At 40.7% G+C, this 19576-nt stretch overlaps 1 protein-coding gene across 7 annotated transcripts in view; it reads right to left on the bottom strand.

Annotated features, from left to right (window-relative positions):
• Positions 1-19576, bottom strand: part of LOC105568153 (glutamate receptor ionotropic, kainate 2-like) — a 137909-nt gene that overhangs the window by 81309 nt on the left and 37024 nt on the right. For all 7 annotated transcript variants that reach the window (XM_012023574.1, XM_012023576.1, XM_012023575.1 and 4 more), the window contains exon 4: positions 2206-2457. In XM_012023574.1, coding sequence (XP_011878964.1) covers positions 2206-2457 — 252 coding nt within the window. The remainder of the gene's footprint in view (positions 1-2205; positions 2458-19576) is intronic.

The raw sequence follows: 19576 nt of genomic DNA, 5'->3' as shown, positions 1-19576 counted from the left end.
ATAATTGTGTTATATATGTATAGTTGAATTTATGGCAGACAAACTGGTGCAGCTCCCCCCCTCTCTCTCTCTCTCTCTCTATTTTATATCATTATCATTTCGCAATAGCGATTAGTACAGCTGCTAATTTGTAGTAAAATTGTAATCCAATTAACAAAGTGCAACCTTTGAAGTTAAACTTTTTATATCTACTATGACCAATTTTTTCTTAATATTTATGAATTATTTTATTAGTTATTTTAGTGTTATTAAATGTTATAAAGAATCTTTATACTAAACAACGATAATAATTTCTTATTCATCGCCATTTCTGTTCGCATTTTCCCTCTCATTTGTCAGGCGGTGAATTACGAGCAAGTGCGATTTACAAAAAGCTGCCTACGGAGGTGGGAACGTAAAATATTTCTTACGATACGACAAATATCTGCAGACGGTGGATTTTGGCGACGATCTTGCAGAGGATCACGTATGACTGTAGTGAACCGCGATGACGACCCACGTGCCGCGATAATCAGTCACGGGAAATATTCCGGCGTCGCGAAACGTACGTTTATGGCGTGCAATTCTTCTCGCGTTGTTCCTAATTCAACGTAATCGTCCCCATCCAGAGAATCGCTTTCCTCTGACCACTCATCACTTGTTATTTCCGGTAAATTACGCGAGATGCGTTTCGAGCGCGCGAGACTTGTTCCGCTTTAAATAATTAATGCGTCTTGGCTAACATATTCTTGATGTCAAGAGAAATAGAGGAACATGCTGAAAATAGTGATCTTGCGAAACTGTAATTGACGAAGATTCAAAAGATATATACAAGAGGCCCGAGCGTTACTTGTTCCAGTTAAAAAAAAATCTGATCAATTATATTATTTATTTTAAGATGTTAAAAATAATGAAATTTAACGCTCTTCGAAGATTCCTTCGTTTAATATCCGTGCACCTCAAATCGAAGGGGGATTTAAAAATAATTTCTATCTTAAAGCACCTTAATCCGCCATCCTGTACGTCTTTAGGGATAATGCCTCATTCAAGCCGGACGTACTTTCAACGACTTCTAACTGTTTAAATTTAAATGAACCATTATGCGAATTAATTAATTAAAGCTATGGAACCGGCTTGCCAAAGTAAGAGGCCGTTACTTTCCGGAGAAAAGACGGGTTCAACGTCGGTTTCAATCCGACTTCATCCCTGCCTGGATCTTCCAAATCATCCATCGCTACCAACTTCTTACTCCTTTCTCAAACTGGGTAAAGCATAATTCTACGCGAAAGCGCACTAGAGAAATATCGCTTTGACATGCCCATGCATACGCGGATTCTTGCAAAAGACGGCCATACAGTTTGGATTTCAAAGAACTTTGCAATCGGCTTTGTGCCAAGGAAAATTTCAAACCCGACTTGAACATTCGATCGCACGAATTTCGTTCGACGCGCAACGCCCGTCTGCAATACTTTTAACGCAAAGAATAGCAAAGGCCGTGTAAAAACTCCGCGCCCTTTAAACAGAGAATATTCTTCTATTTAATTTATCCCCGACTTTTGCAGAACAATCGCAACAATTCGCGATCGGAGCATTCAAAGAGATTTAAGAGACGACAATATAATTTCCATTTAATTGGCTAAGTAGTCGCGGATTTGTTCAGATCAGACAGCGAAGTTATGAATATGCATTCTCTCCGTATATCATTTGCGATAAAAAGGAAACTGTGCTCTCGGCAAATTCGTAAAAGCGCGTTATTTCTTTCTCATCCTCGCGCCAAAGAAACGGAAGTTCCATGCCGTTGCCATTTATTTATGACCAAAAACGCACAGTGTCATTAGCACAATCCTACGTTACGATAGCGAACGTTAAATATCCCGAGGAGTTTTAGTGGACGTAAAACGAATTTTGACAAATGTTCCGCGTGCCAATAAACGTTGAAAAATTCGACCGAGCCGTCTGCGCTTTCAATTTTTTCACGCAAGTTCCGCATTTGTATGGTAAGGTTAGTTACGATTAGATGGTTACTAAATCGACGTAGCCATAATTTTTAACGGGGAGTAACAAAATAGCGGGAATAAATTTCAGAGAGAATAAGATTAAAGTTTCTGTCGTACTCGAGTGTGTTTAAACGGCTGTGTCAGTTAAATAGACCTGATATCTTTATGGTGCATAGATCGATATTAATATTATTATTACTAGAAAATGGTGCACGTTAACGTCGCTCACCATGGTCGTCTTCGTAGATGATCACCACCTTGGTCCAATTGAGGAACTCCATGATGTCCTGATAAGCGGCGTTGAGCAGACTTTGTGCGGGATAGAGATTAATGCTGAACTCTTTCGCTTCCGTCTCCAGGTCCAGCCTGGCCTCGAGATGTGGAATATCGAGAGCGTCGCAAATACTGTGAATGTGCTGTCCCAGAATCGGGTCCGAGGGTCCGAAAACCGCTTGAACGCCATGCTTGACCTGCTGGCACGCTGCAAGAAAAAGTGACAGGCGCGTTTTAGGGCGGACAGCTTTTCTGGCAAATTTGCTTGAGCAATCAAGACGATAGCAACTTGGCAGCGAATTTGACTCGAGTATAACTTGGCATTAACTCCGCGTCCGCATCAAGAAGCAATAATTTAACCCGATATTCTCGCAACGGATTCTCGGAGTGCAGATTTTAATTATCCGGAGAAAAATCGCGAGTGTAATGTTGCTATATCGTCCGCTATTAGTTTAATCAAGCGCTTTTTTCCTCTTCCTCGTGCAATTAACGTTTCTCCGTCCAACCTCCCGTTCTCGCGGCGAGAGAGAAGAAAGCGATTAACTCGGAATTACGAGTTTTCCCCGTACCGTTAATGCCGACATAATGATGCCGTGTCACGGTCGATAATCCACCCCGGCATAGCCAAGAAAACTGCGGTAAACTGAGGGTAACGCCGCATTAACGTTACACTACATGTAGAACACGATCGTACCATTCGCCCTCTCTTGTGCCACTTCGTGGCTATTGTACGAGCATAAGGGTTGTTGTACGTGCGGAATGACCGAATCTGGGGCGTACTGGCACACCCGCCGGGTTATCTCATGTAAGTTCCAAGTGTTACCGCACGTCCGGCCAACGTTAGGCAATCGACCGACCCGGAGTTATCCGAGCATCGCCTCTGCCCGTCCGCAGGAACAAACCCCCTGACTGGCCGCCGTCTCTGTCTTTACGTCGCCAAGTTAATTTACGTTGTCGCGCGCGCGGACGGAAATCGATTTTCGGAGCGTGCCGCACTTCCAAGTTGTCCGGGTAACAACGAGACAGCGTTAGTTAGATCAAGTGCCACGAATAGAGAATTTCGGTAAACGCGAATGCGGTATCGCGCTTCCGGATTGCTCGCGAGCATCCCGGGAGTTACGGCGCGAAGTGCCAGCGTGACAATTGTTCCGTGAGAAGCTGCAAGGAATTGCGAAGCAGGCGGGGCGGATATGCGCAATCAGCGTAAACGCATAAATGATAAGAGGTGACGCGTGACAGGTACAAGTATCCGCTTGTGTGCCTTGTATATACGGCATAAAAGCAGCCAAGTCATGTGAAACATTTCAACCAAATATCAAAAGACGTTTGGGATTAAGAACGCAGTGATACGTGAGACGAATATTGAGATCCACGCAGAGGTCGTTAGCAATATAGATACGGCGAGGCTCCTTCCAGCTTTCAAAAATGCCGAGTCTTTTCATGATGGACGATTGAGCCGTCCCGTCCAGTTATCTCCGATTATTATAAGGGAACAGCGGAAAAGATCAACGGGAAGCTGGAAGCCGGCGAGTAATGGCTTCTTGTGCGGTGAGATAATGGCTTTTCGAGCTTCCATTATCATTCCACGCTACGGTGATGATATCGCCGTCATTATACGTGGATTACAACAATCCGGATGATTCTTTTCTTTACAGCGTACCGTTTCTAACGGTACGACCGGTGATACAGGAGCCGCGGAGAAAATACCAAACGCGAGTTGGCTAATACAATTTTATACGGATGGTAATATTCGTATCGCTTCGATGTCAAATCAGTCGGAATGTGAAGCCGACTTGCTATTCGATCGGAGGATTCTGTGTTTCACGAAAGATTTCTATGAAATACCTTCTCCTGTTGCTTCAATGTAAAATAAATCGTTGGATCGTTTTACTTGTGAGTCTACAGAAAGGAACGTAACGTAATCACGTTTCTACAAATTGCGAATTTTAGAATTAACCGAGAGAAAAATGCTTCTCTCTGTATATACGTATATAAATATATTAACTTACTTTACGACCGTGTTCAATATATTGATTTTAACGTTACGGCACTCCTGCGTTTTGAATGCACCTTATTGCATTGCCTCAATCTTGACATTAAGTTTGCACAGATTATTAAGCCATAGGCAAGCATGCGGAGGTAAATGGCTGAGGCCAAAATAAACTTTCAGCCGACTCGTGCTGGCGCTCAAAGCGTAAAGCGTGGAAAAATCAAATTGGCTGTAAACGAGTCTCTCTCGAAAGTAAACGAGGTTTAATTCGTTGCTTAATGGGGTGATCGTTAGCCCCCGGCAAACGTGCCCGTACTCCCCCCCCCCCTCGCTCTTTCTCGCTTTCTCTGCCCCCTTTCTCTCCCCTTTATGTACTATACTTTTCTTCTTTTTTCATTAAAGTGCTTTGCCATTCCTTTTCATGAAAACAATTTTCAATACAAAGTGCGCTTATAATAAACCGAATTCTGTCTCTTCCCTTATTTTCCTTTTCTTAATCGCTTGCGTATTAGTATTAAAAAATGTTTCGTCCTATGATATAAGAGGATGATTGAACCGAGCGGGCAGATTGAACCCGGAAGAAATAAAATGCACGTTACATGATAAAAGCAAGTAATAAGAGTACGCGAAAAGATTGTAGCGATAAAAGTGGAACATAAGAACCGAAAAGATCTCTTGATCGTTAGCGCAGAACAAATGCGTTTGCTCTCTATAGGAAGTGAACTTTCTTTTAACCACAAATTTTTCTTTGACTAGTTATATATATATAAATCGATATCTTTAGTAAAAACGTCTTTTAATATTACGCTCACCTTTCTAAAAACGGAGCTGTTCAACGAAATCTCTCACAAATTGAATTTCGCTTGTACACGATTAGTTACCGGACTAAATAGTATATTCTGGAGCGTATTAGTTTATAATATTTTGTACGGGCGATTTTTTCAATCTAGCGGCAACGTCTCGCTAAGAAAGGAAGTATATCGAATGGAGCGGCACGATGGAAATAAAGATCAGAGCAGATGGGACAGAAAGCGGAAAGTAAAGGGACGTTAGTGGACAGCTGAATAGCAAGGAAATAAAATGCACGTCGAAAAATGGAAGCAGACAACTGCCGCGGGCAGAAAGGATGTAATGGTGAATATAATGCTGGAATATCAAAACCAAAGAGACGGATAAGAAATAACGCGATGATGTTCAATCCATCAACTATTTTTTCACGTCGTTTTCTTACACTTTGCTTCCTCTTAACGTTGACGTCCGTATCATATTTTGTAAAAAGTATTAATGCAATTCGTATATCAGCTTGTGAATAAGAACATGTAACGGTACAGTTTTGATTTTAATATCCGTTGGTCCATCTTTTTCCTACACAAAAGTGATTGCTGTAACTGACAGAAAAGCTTTTTACAATATCACTGTACTTCTTATTGGGAAACAATAATTTTAAAAGCATTGCCGATATCATGTAATACCAGCCTTCGCCGTATAGAAAATCAATAAGTGTCAGTCAGCGGACGAGACGGTTGTCATTTCAAATGACATGTCTTTTAAGTGCATCGTCGTCTCAATCGTAATGACGTCCTCTACTTACAAATTGTATTGCTTCTCGACGTTTCTTACTACGGCTTCAATGCTTATTGCCGCGCTCGCTGAGCTGGTGAGTAAGTAACTTATTTTTTTGCTCAAGTTGATTGTCATTTTTCGACCACATAATAAACTATAATATAATCATTAGTCAAGCTTTACTTGAATTTCCTTTACGGAAAATTATCCAATTTTTATATCACCAAATTTGGAGTTACTTACTTTGCGATGGAAAACGCGATATTATTTCGATTTAATTGTTATCGCGTTGCTGAAGATCGACTCAAAGCGGAACCGTTCGATTTTCAATTGTGTCCTGTTATTATAATAAAAATATAACGTTTACTCGCATCGTCAGCCACGTTGAATTCTGAAAGTCCTTTCTTATTCGTCGTGTATTAAGAAAACCACTATATTTTAATTCGTACGAAGAGCTTGGATTTTTACAGGTTTTTTTACTGCTTTTAATTTGATTATTTCTACAATTAAATTCACGGAAAACTTTCAATTTTCCATGTAAATTAATCATGTGATCGCGTTCTTTCTTATATCGTTATTAATTTGAGAGAAACAAGGTGTATATTTGCGCAAAAAGACAATAGCCTAAAAGATTACACGATTTTAAATCGTGTGTAATCTACTGCGGAATGGACATCCTTTCGATACATGTATAGTCATCTAAACGGAAATATCGAACTTGTTGCGGCAAATATATCTCGCGCGACACTCGACGTTTCGACCGTCGGAAAAAATTTGTTTCCCTGCAGACATGTATGAATTTCTTGTATCGTTTATAGAGCATACATGCACCCACACGAATATTTCTCGCGTGATACACCGCGCAAACGGCGGACACAATCGGCAAAACGATATATATAAGTCTGACGTTTTATTGCCTCCGTATTCGGTCCCTATCAAGAGACACTCGAAGGATATAAACCGGGATAAGAAAAAGCGGTGATATTTTCGACAGTATTTGCTAGTTTGCGCCAAACGGAGAAATAATCGCAAGTTTCGACGTTTCGCGTCCGAGTATTTACCAATTCTGCGATTACTTTTAGTGCGAAGCGACGAACAATGTACCATTCCTATACTATTTTGGAGAATAAAGAGAATGTATTTATTTTCGTTAAAATGTGCAAAAACGGGCATATTTCGCAGGAACTGAATTATGAATACGTTTACCGTTGAGTTGTAAATTCCAGAAAGAAAAACACTCGGTTCCGCCTATTGTAAAATGCGGTTTTTTTTACTGCTTTCGAAATAGCTGAGAGCAAAATTGCAGAGATTATTTCGCAAATAAAAAAAACACGTACTTTTAACAAACTGTTGATACAGCGAAAGATTGTACAATTATACATTAACGTCCCTATTTCAAGTTAAATTTTTGTACGAATATTTTAAAAGTTATTTTTTCTTCTTGAACAAAATCCATTCAGCAAAATTATTTCACGTTTTGTCTGAATGTATAAAACATCTGCAGCCAATGTGGAATGTAATATATATTATGCTGGCAATTCTCATTGATTGGTTGCGTTTCCGCTCTAAAACAAAATGAATGTAATTTATTCAGATCGCGATGGATCTCGTTCAGAGCTTTGGAGTTTTATTCGACACCGAGTTCCCACGGCAATGTAGCCCACGGCTTTTGTCGCTGATGAGGAAAGAAATCATCTAACGGTAACCTCGGGAATAAACGCAATTTCGCATTCACCGGGATTTACACCGCGGAAAAGTTATCCTCTATGAAAAATATATCTCTGATATCGTTCCGCATTGCACGCGAACGACCGACGGTCATTTCCGATTTCATTTGTATAAATGCTTCGCAAAAGACAATTATTTTGCAATACCTTTAATTCTTCCGCGTTATATCATAATAAACGTAAGTTATATTAATTGTATGTACCCTCTCTTACATGAAACAGATGTCAATACTGCATGCTTAAGGTTGTAGTAACTTATTCTTAAAATTAAAATTACACTAAAGTCACTACTACACGGAAAAGAAAATGTAGCTGCCGTAGCTACACACACAGAAAAAATGTCCGGATCCAATGCTATTACACTTCGAGGTATCATAAAATAGGATCGATATATCGCCAATCATATTTATTACAGAGAAAGGAATCTTAAATGAAAAATCCTAAGATCTAGAATAAAATAATAGTCTTTTGTCGAAAATCGTGGTGCCAACTTCGTGCGTTTAAGATGGAGGGAAAATTTATTCTAAACGCAAGAATATATAAACTTACATTTATATAAGTTACTCTTGTTTCAATATAGTAAGTCAACCTTTTTTAATTCGATAGAGGAGAACAAGAATTGATTTTATTTTGACATCGTCTTATTTTTATACCAAATGAGGCTGTGAGAAATATAAATGCGTCAAGAATATTTTTTGTCTCGGTAATAGAAATCCTTTCTGAGGGTGTAAAATCTACATGTGGTTACTAAATTTCAGTTGTAAAATATGGACAGTTAATATTTAGTTGTGATAGCCAATATTTTTGCTACTGTGCCCATTTTATTAGGTGCAACAGCAAACCGTTTGCTGTGGTTTAGAAATTTGTAGTTAACGCAGCAAAATATTTTTAACAAATCATGATTAGTTATAATAGCGAAAAGGTTTGCAATGTAATAGCAACGTTGTTAAAAACAGAATTCGCGGTTGTGATATTCTGCATTCACACGTTTCCTATCACATCTACACAGCATTAAGTTGATGAGCATCTGGGACTGTCAACGACGTCTTGACTCAACGTCTCTCTTTCTTCATTCGTCTCGTCGAGGTAGTTGTTGATTGCTGTTCGAAGTAATCGAATCGTCTTATTTCTCCGCGGTTTCTCTCGGGCGCTAGTTGCGTTTCTGAGTTTCGCGCTGTAACTCGGTTACACAGGCACTTCATTACTAGGACTCTAACTTGATGCTGCTCTGCCAGCAGTCAATCGTACAGCCTCGTGTCAATTGATTAGAAGACTATGCATAGTCGAGTAGCCTGAATCCACTTGTCCATTTGGTTCGCGCTAGTAATTACATTATACCCCGGACCTTAAAGCACCAATTAAACGGCACCTTGCAGATCCTCGAGCAAAATCCATGAATCTTCGATGACTCAAACAAATCTCAGTTTCGGCAAGAGGAGGAAGATCCAATTTTGTCAGGCACAGTTAGGGCAATAAATATACCATCCAGCTTTATCTGGTTTTATCCAAAAGAAAAATCACGGCACGTTTATTAATCTGTTAACTCTCGAAGAATATCGACGACGATGTCCGTCTTATCATCCTCACACGAATTTATGGGATCGAGTCGTTCGAACTTCAGCTATAAGTTCGAGATGTTTTATCTGCAGAATCTGTAGCGTGGAGCGATATTGGTTTCAAGACCGAATTCCGAGTTGCATTTGTAACGGCCAGGCGGGTTCGGTATCATCGTACGAAGAGCAACGTCGGCGGCTCTTATTTCAAGGGCGCAGTCTCTGGTCTCGAGTACTAAATTGGAAAGCGAGATCGATTGCAACGCGGGACGAGAGAAAGAGAGAGGATAACGCGTATTTTCGCGAAAGCGGAGTAGAAACGGGTGGGTTGGGTCGCAGACCAGGGGGCGACCGGAAACACGGCGAAAATAAGAGAAGGCGAAAGCGAATGGTGGAGGCGAGCCAGCCAGCCGCCAGCCAGCCATCCAGCCAGCCAGCCAGCCAGCCAGCCAATCGTATCTGAATTTGTTTACGACGACAGGGCGCTGTCGACTGTCGAAAAAGTTTCTGTGGCTGACGTCGACGTCGTGCACGAGAAATACGAAAGTTAGCCCCTTTTAACGGAGTTCTCTGCCGGGGCAGAGCTTGGCGTTAAAACGTGAGGACTGGGGTCAAAACGCCTCTCATTCGCCTGCCGACTTTGCCGAGAGCTCTGGCGAGTATTAATCATATTTCGAGAGGCTCGAAGATGGTCCACAACTCCACTTCCGCGACCAGATCATCCGCGGCGAAGGTTTACGAAGGTCAAGCCCATCGTGGATAAGTCGTGACGCGCGCTCGAGGTAATTTCGGTCTCGGCAAATGAAATCGGCGGGGATCTTTTAAGATCAAGGTTAACATCTGCCCAGAGGCGCACAATAGGCAGAATTCGTACTTCGGGGAGCTGGTGCATTTTTCCGCGCAGCCCCGTACCACAAATAGGAAGGAGAGCGTCATCGCGGCGTACAATGGACCACCGGTGAGGATCATCGGCGCCTATTCCGGGTTCCTCCTTTTCCCCAATGCGCCCGAGAAGATCCAGTCTGCGCGCGATGCTCAATCTACTTGCCGTCGTCGAGCAAAAATCGACCGTCGGGATTGTCGCGGGAGGCTCTGATACGTTATGATCTTGGCCGCCGGCCACGGGAGTTATCTTCTCCCTCACGCGCCGTGGCCAATGGCGTTCCGCTGATGAATCTAACCGCGCGACTAACGGCGACGCTCCGCTATCTGTAATTGCGCGCGGGGGGGAGACTTGGTATTCTTCTTAATTTCGCGAACGAGATAAGGCGGGTGCGTTTAAGCCAATGACGCGAGAACGTAGGAGATAAAGTTCGGCTGGTGACAACGCGCTGTCGACGTGAGTTTAAAAAAGGAGCGCTATTATGCCTCTTCTTGCCTCCCTCGGCTGCTTTACGAGCGCCGCTACGAGGCTGCTGTTTAAATTACCACGCCGCCGTGTAATCAGGCTGATTAGCATTCTTACGCCAAGTAATTACGTAATTTTATGATCATGCGTGCAGGACTGACGTTAATGAGCGAATCGTTAAGCGGATTAGTAATATGAAACAGTAATAAAACTGTAACTTTTGCAGGTTGAAACGTCAGAATTATTAATGGAAGAGTACGCGACGTACGGTCTAATTTAGCTTTATGGTTTCCCACTTAAGAGACGATACGTTAAAATTAACGATCGCTCTGAGAATAGTCCTTCGTTAATTTATTTTTTGCCGGCTGAAATTGCGACGACGGACTATTTTAGAAATAATAAAACAACTGCTACGATGAGAAATTGTGAGAAGGGCAGGGCTGAGTTATTACGGGGTGAGGGGAGGGCGCACGACGTGAAAATGTGAACAGCCGGACTTAGACTCATAATTATTCCGCGCTCGTAAAAAGGTCTTGCCGGGTCATTGCCACGGCATTCTCTTGAGACGCAGTAGATTTAAACTGCTGTAAAGGAAAGTGTCTCCGATTCGTTGCCAAGAAGGGACCGGGCGTGATACATCGATATCGATGCAGTCGCTTAGCAACGATAATCGTAATATGTATGTCACCTTTTATCTATTCCCTGTTTGCCTATTGTAATGCCTCGCCACAATTTCCGGAGGATATATCTCTTCGATAAAAATGAGACTATCCCTCTACACATTTACTTTACACTCGCAGAACAAAAAACAGAACGTATTGTATGTCCCTTATTATTTCTCTGTATCTACCTTAATAAAAATTATTGCAAGCATTTTGACCTAGGAATTTATTCACTCGGGCATCCGCGTCTCTCTCGCGAGAGAACCCGCAAGAACTCCGGTGCCGTATAATTCTGTACAAAACTATAAGACTAATTCTATAAGAGTTTTTGCAAGCTAATACTCTTACAGTAACTGAACTTTAGTTTCTCAAAGAGTGATGCGGAGGCGTATTATTTTATCGCGCCTGGCATGTTGCTTAACGAGCAGCCTTATTGGCGGCAACCTCTCTCTTTTAAAGTCCTTCAGATTATCGTATATACCGGCAGCTGGAGCCTTAACAACCGTGCGCGTCGGGCATCCCCGTGAAAGGCGCACCATACTAATTGACTTCTCGCAACTTTTCGTGGGAACCGCCTCCACGGTAACTTCCAACTTCGTCGGTATATCGAGACGCGGACCATTCCTTTCTCACACCCCCTCGCGCTCGCTCGAGTCTCCGACGACGAGGTCAGAGAAGAACGCGGCTCATTAAAATTTCAAAGTACCACCCCGGCGTTACGTTCGGCGAGAGACCGCCCCGCGTTTCACGGGTCTTCCATCAATTTGTTAGTTACTACTTAGGCATTTAATTGGCAATAATCGCAGCACCTTGGTGTGCTTTAATCGTTTTGTCGTGATGCAAATAGCCGTTATGACTAAAACTTTTCAAATAGGTATATATGGATAAATGTACCAGTTTTAATACATATAATTCGGCGTGGATTAAAATATAAAGAAATTAAAAGTGCAGAAGAAACTAACTTTAATCCGCAGGGATAAGGAATTATGTATGACAATTGTTCATGATTATTATACTTATAAATAGTATATTGAATATATGCAGTTTGGAATCAGATCAGTAAGTTCGATCAGATATGACCTGGATTGCATAATTCGTTATTCTCTCGTTTAACATTTCTAATGCAAATAGTATTGTATCATAATGAACTTAATTTTCGGGGTATACTTGTAAGTACGCATAAGTAAATGGAAGTAAGCGATTAATATATCGTCAGTGTTAATAAAGATACAATTATTGCGTACGTATTCAATTCGTAATTTTAATATTATTTGTTATTACTGACAATGTTTTTATATGCCTTAATGTTTATATTCATATTACAACAGTAGTACGCCAATTATCATTTAAATTTACTGTGCATATATCTTCCATCATTATTCAAAATAAGTACATGGATGTAAACAAGCGAATTTATTGCACAATTTACGAGTATATGTGAATATTGTGTTACGTGCTTTAATTGGAACGTTTAATCATTTTTTGTAAGGCTATCGGATAATAATTATAAATGCAAACTGCTCCAATTGTGGATGCAACAAACGATGTACGTGATAAATAATTATCGATATGCCGGGGATTTGCAATATTGGAAAGAAAAGCTGCATCTTTTGTAGTTTTAGCATTTTGTCGATTATTTTAATAGAAAAGACTATTAAATGCAAATTCGAATGCTGAACATATATGTATAGTGAAAGATACGTTGTAGATATATGTTCTATTTTTTATAGTGCATACGAGAATCAATTATATTGCCTTCATAATTTAATGATAACAAATGTTTCAAAATATATCTTTATCCTGAAAATATTCATTACACGTAGCGACTCCGTAATAAGGATACCTTTCATTTGCAAGTACAAACAATATCTCATTGCTCATGCCGTATAAAATATAACGATAATCAAAGTTTGGAACTAAGAAACTTTGGCAAGTGTATTACTATTCGGTGACTTACCATCTATATAAGAATATATTTCTCGATTTTCAACGGAATTGTCACATTTCAGGAGAAAATATAAAAAAAATATTAACGTGCATTTCATCGATTAAACAAAAAGTTACAGTCAAATTCGTTGGCAATAGTATTCGAATTCGAGCAATTCTCCGCTGCAACAGGTGGCTGCGCAAACGAGCCATTAAATGATTCATCTCTAGTAGCAACGAGGTAAAAATATTTTATATAAAGAAAGAGTTTTCCTCGAAATTTCGTCTACTAGCTAAAGCAAATACTTTCTATGAAAATCTACCCGAGATCTAAGATGAGAGAAAGACAAGAGCAATTGTTTTAAGAAAATGATTAAGTTTCATATGAAAAACCAGGTGTTAAATAAGAGTGCGAGACAATTTGTTTGAGAAAAAAAACTTTCCAAACTGTAATAGAAATTTACATCATCGCGCGACCTCGCTACTCTACAACTTTCTTGCATTCATTTGATATTTATTTAATATTTTCAGCACAAAGCGTAATGCATTTTTGCATATTATGTATCTTACCGCGCGCTTTGCATCGGACACCCGCCAGATACTTTGAATCCTCAACAAACGGATCAGCTTTAGCTCGGTAGCGACAAAGACGCATTGTTTCGACGGAACAATGTATGTATGCCGTAAGGATGTCCGTTTGTTGGTCCTCTTTTCAGTCTCCTTAACGAGGAGCGGAGTACCGGGTCTGTACTTTGATGTCGGCAATTCTCTCGACGGATCCCAAACCATCAGCTTCGTTCAATCAGAGTAATTGCGCGTTAAATCTCTTTGCTCGCCATTGAATCAATTTTGCAGCCTTCCGAGCGCCTTCGTACATCCTTGTTGCTACGATGTTTCTCTGTAACTCGCTTCTCTCGCGCAGGCTGAATGCCATTCGATTAATCAGCTGAGGAAAACGAAAGATTCAACAGCCCTTAGCTCGTTCAAAAGATCCAGAATCGCTATGCATTAATCTGTTCGTTGTACTAAAATCGTTTTATAAAATATTACCTAAATATCCTGGCTTTTTATACACAATTTTCTCCCCGTAATACATTCTCTTCCCTTTTCTCCGTTTATAAAATATCTCGTTAGCTATGTTTGTACACCGAAGAGATGTAAATAATTTCTAAAGTGTTCGCGCGACGACGCAATATTTTTTCGAGTATTTTTTGCATCGCGGGAGAAATTGGGAAAGTCCGTACCGCGAAAGCTATACGTAATGATATTACTAACTTAGGCGAATGCGAGCTGACGCCCGCGCGCTTTTAAATCTCTCGGCAAAGTGCGACGGCGCTTTCTAGGCTCTTGCTATCCCAAGGCAAAAAAAAAAAGAGGGAGAATCTCTCCGGCAAATTCCCAACTGAATTTGTTAGGAGCACAACGAAAGCGGACGGGGAACGGCGCGTTCCTCCCGCACGTATTCGGCACGTCTGCGTGCGGCCGCATGCACAACTCAAGGCGTCTGTTTCGTTCCTGTCGATATTGGTTTCGCGGTGTATTGCGTCGGTTTGCGTTTCCTTCCATCCGCTCTCTTCTCCATTTTCCCCAACTCGCGCCTCTCTCTCTCTCTCTGCCATTAACTGCTTTTCAGTCTTTCCATACCTTTATCCCGCCGCCGCCCCCTCGATTTCGCCCCTTTCTATCTGACCCGCGCCTTTTCCTGAGTCGCGGTACTTCCGCATCGAGATGAAACCGACTAGCGAGAAGGATGTGCAACGAAGGAGACGAAGGGGGAAATGAAATTTAAAGAAGTGCCGATAAAATGAACCGCGAGTCCCCTTTCCGCCGCCGGAAACACGGCTTGATAACGTCTCGCGCCGGGTCAACGCGAATGCCTCGGCCGTGCAAACTTGTTTTACACTGTAGAAAAAGAACAATGTCGAGAATGGGTTTGATTATTATCACAGCGTTGTGCTACAACGTTCCAACGTGAGATAAAGCGTAATTAACGGGAAAAACGGAGGTGCCTGGAAACCGGATGTTGGGCGCAAGGTATCCGGAAACTGTTGTAAATGCTTGTAAACATATATAGACGGATGAAAAACAAGATTAAACTGAGGCTTTACGAATACAGATTTTTTTTTGTGCGGAGATAATTGTGTTGCAAAGTACGAGAGCGCAGTGGAAGTTTCGAGGGAAGAGAACGATCCTGGATTTGCAGAGCGACGCCAAATACGCGTGCGTACATCGCCGATAGAAGCGTGGCGGAAAACGCAGATTAAGACTGAAATATGGCCCTAAGCCTTTTATTCTGCTGTCGGTATTATACCCCGGGGATTTATTTACAAACGGCGGCAAATCCGCCGACGAGTGAGAGAAATTCAAAGCTCTATATCGATAAACATATCTTCCGGTTTCGTATTCGAGGGAAGATTTGCGACGAGTTGCAAAACGAAAAAATAAGGTATCGCGATACGAGACGCGGTCCAATAACTGGGCGGACAATATCGATCTGGATCTTCCCACGATATCCCGACGGCGCGTGGTAATCAGAAACGCGGAAAAATCATAACTCGCGAATTCGATTCCCCGTCTGTGTGCATTCGCGCGCCGATAATCGGGATTGTATCCTTACGCTGCCGATTATACGATCGGCACGACTGAAACTCGTTCTCGCGTCATGAAACTTTAAATTGTTGAGCAGCGGTTTGCGACAGCTATAGATGAACTAAACTACGCTCGCGCTCTCAGAGGATTAAACTGAAAGTCAAATCCGTGGGATTCGCCGTGACAGCCATTATTTGCAGATTTCACGTCGGCATATTTGACGTTCACGACGCGCGAAAGATGAGCAGGGACAATAGCGCTCGTCGGTGGGCTAAGAAACGTGACAAATGAATTTTTATATTTCAATGGCAATGATCCTCTGCCGCCACAGATGTTCTTTCCTTTAAATTTTCCTTCACGTCTTCCACATTTTTTTTCAATCTTTACGGTGCAACAGATTTCGCCTAACTTTTGTCTGAGAATCGTCTGTCTCTATTAATTCGCGCGTAAATTACTTTCTTGTACGTCGATATGTCTGTAGCGATGTTTTTATTTATAAAAAAAAATTTAATTAACTAACGATACCTGACTGCGTTCACTGACGCATCTCTGCTCGCTGTAAAACTAATTAATTTGTCAGGATTATTTAATTTTTCTCCACTCATTCGTATAATCTTTTGTGTTCTATTCCACGATTTCGATCTTCCTCTGCTGAATCCAAACTCGTGTAAACATTTATATGCGTCAACATAAATAACAAATTTTATTAATTTGTATTTGTATAAAGCATTTGACTTATGTCAGTCACATACATCCAGAAAAAAAGTTTGTTTAAAATCAAACAAGTTTGTTTGAATTTTTACCTTACTAGACTCTTACTTTCGACGGGTAAACCGCTGAGGGCATTGTGGTGTACAGATTTACGGCATTACTGGGCATTGCTGGGCATTACTAGGCATTTTTGGGCATTAGACCTTGCTGGGGCATAATAAAGATAAAATAAGATAACAAGATAAAATAATGCCCGCTGGGTATTTCTTTATCATAATATTTCTTTATACATATATATTCATAGTAGGCATTGGTTATTTTGGTCAGTGGTTTATCCCTCGCTTATTTCATTTCAAAGAAACAATTTCTTTACCTTGGCCAAAATTTTATTTTATTGGGACTGGAATTTCTAAGAGAATTCACATCTATTTCTTCAAATCTAGCAAATGTTTTAGTACAAGTAAGTAAAACTTTAGTAGATTCAAAGAAACATGATTTCAACGTATCTCATTTGTCTAACTAAATCTATTTTCTGGGAGTAGCAGCGACCGTAACTTTTTCGATGAATCAAGTTTTCAGATATGAAAAATAACTCGTGTTTGAGTTCCGAGCGCAGCTTCAACATATATATAATCATGACCGAGAAACTCTTGCATCGGAGATCGAGTGTACTATCGGTATAAAGATGCTTGTGAGCGGAATCGAGCGACATGTTCGAGAGGGACTCTCGAACACGCGACATGACGTAGCGCTTGGTCCCTCCCAACCGACGAGAACTTCCGAAATTATGTGTTTACGTTTGAAGTTTGCTTTGAACTTTGACAGCGTCTTTACTAGTGAATATCATATCGATCCTTTGCAAAATTTTTTAATAAAGAACGATTTAGTTGTTAAAAACGTTTGGCAAATTAAGTCTCGGGAATATTAAGCCGATGGCTGAGAATGATCCGCTCAAGTCTGCCTTTGTTAGTCGAAAACGTAAGGTGAGAGAAAAACGTAAGCCGTGAAAGGCTATTGCTATACGACTTACGTTTTTCTCCGCTCTGCTTTACGTCTACGACTAAGCAGACTTAAGCGTTTACGGATCATTCTCTGCCATCAGCCTAAATCGGTGAAGAAATCTTACAGCGAATTCGATTGCTAGCACTAGTGCGCACTGAGTGCACACACTAAGGCTCGTTTACAGTCAATTCTTCTATTAAAGGCTCGTCTTAGATATCTCTTGAAATATCTCTTAGCCAGTAAAATAATCTGTAAAGCATCCGCGCGGATCAGTTTTTTAGTTAACACTTTTTCAACGTGTATTTAAGACAAAGTTAAATTTAAGAACTGACTGTAAACAAGCCTTAGTATGCACTCAGAGCGCACTAGTGCAACCAACCGAATTCGCTATTAGTCTAGAATACATACAAACTTAGGTAAGATTAAATTCGCGAAACAAATTATCGCTGAAGCAAAGGTCAAAAGCGAAAATGAAAAGCTTCTAGAGATCAGTCGTGAACATTTTATTCAGGCATTTCGACTCTGTGTCTAAATTCTCCTGAATCACATTTGGTTAATCAAATTGACGCACGGTCCGCATAATCTTTGATCAAACTAAAGTATGAGACTTAAAGTATGAGAGCATTATCAGAGACGAAAAGAGAATGTTGGCGTGTGTAAAGTTTAAAGAGAGACGGGCCCATCGACTGATACTTAAATTGTCGCTTAGCTCTGACACGACATCATTTGCATAAACGTGCGCACATATACGGCCAAAGCACGTGCCCATGTAAACGAGCAATGTAAAGACACGATGATAGCGCGAGCGAGATCGAAGCAAAGCGCGGCCGTGTTGCTGCAGAATAGCGTTATTTGCGCCAAAGTATATGGCTCTTTAGATTTTTACGGTTATACGCGTGCGTGTTACGGAGCCGATCGAATTTCCTGTGCAACGCATCACACACGCTGGCACTCGTACAAAGATCTCACGGACTTGAGGAGTGATGCGTTAATAATGTTTTTCAATCGTCAAAGAATGCGTTTTTTGCTCATTACAAAATTACTGAATATTAAATCATACTTTCAGTGGGAAAAATATTCCACAATTTAATATATCATGTTATCATTGTATTTTGTAAAATTGGACAGTGAAGTTAAATCAAATAAAATATTCGCACATAATGGAGACACCGCTTACGGTCAGGCTGGATTTTAATGAACGCAGAAAAGATTACTTTTACATATTTTTTCAACAATGGAACTTCTCAACGAAAAATGCTCACTCAGACAAATTCTAATTAGGATTAAAGCGCAGAAAATCTGTTTAACTGCTGCAATTTCAACGTCATGATTGCAATAGAAAGTTGAACAATCGGATAACTCGGAATAGAAAATTCAACTATTTTGTGTTATGCGCGAACAAACGGGTCCATTAAAAGTCACTGGAAAGAACTCTCGACAGCATACTATGGCCAGCTATGACACGGACTGGTTCCGAAGTGGCTTCCTGCCCGAGCAGTTGACAATACATGCATACGTTCTATCGATCCACGTGGCAATTCCGAGGCACGGATTAGCCGATGCCACCGACGAAAGTTCATCGTATAGAGTTGCATGTGTATATGTATGTTACAATATTATCCAGAGTTGGTGCTACTCTATTTGATTTTCCGCCATCGGTAAATTAATAATGTGTTTAAACGACTGCTTGTCGAAACTTATGGGAAATTATCGAGCGAGATATTTCAATTGGGAATCGGGAAATAAACTCTTGTTAATAATCTTACTGTCTTTAAGCAAAAAACAATTACTACTCTAGATATTGGTATGCAATTGTCTTTTCATAATTTAGGCATATTTATATAAAAACTAAAATATACTTGCGTCCAGTTTTGTAATATTGTTCAAAGAAACGTGTAATTTATTTTGCGCGCTTTTCACGCGGATATACGATTCTATGTGCAGCTCGTGCGAATAATATTCTCTGCATTATAAAATAATGAAATTTTTGTAGAAGCATTTTCGTTTGCGTTTTAACATAATGTGAATTTTACAAGCGTATAAAACAGCTTGAGATAATATCATGAATAAGAGTTGGTTATAAACCGCGAGCCCGCGATAACGGAAATCGAATCGTGTCAAGAATATACGTCGTCGTAAAATCTAAATGGAAATGTATGTATAAGTTATTGACTGCCTTGAGTGAATTTGACGAAATCAGTAGGATATATAGGCCGGTTCTGGACCACTTGTGGAGGGGGAACCGGATGGACCTAA

This window comes from Vollenhovia emeryi, unplaced genomic scaffold, assembly GCF_000949405.1.
Source record: "Vollenhovia emeryi isolate VEMERY1.0 unplaced genomic scaffold, V.emery_V1.0 DF939131.1, whole genome shotgun sequence".
NCBI lineage: Eukaryota > Metazoa > Arthropoda > Insecta > Hymenoptera > Formicidae > Vollenhovia > Vollenhovia emeryi.
The sequence above is the reverse complement of the archived record's forward strand: the minus strand, read 5'-3'. Positions and strand labels throughout refer to the sequence as shown.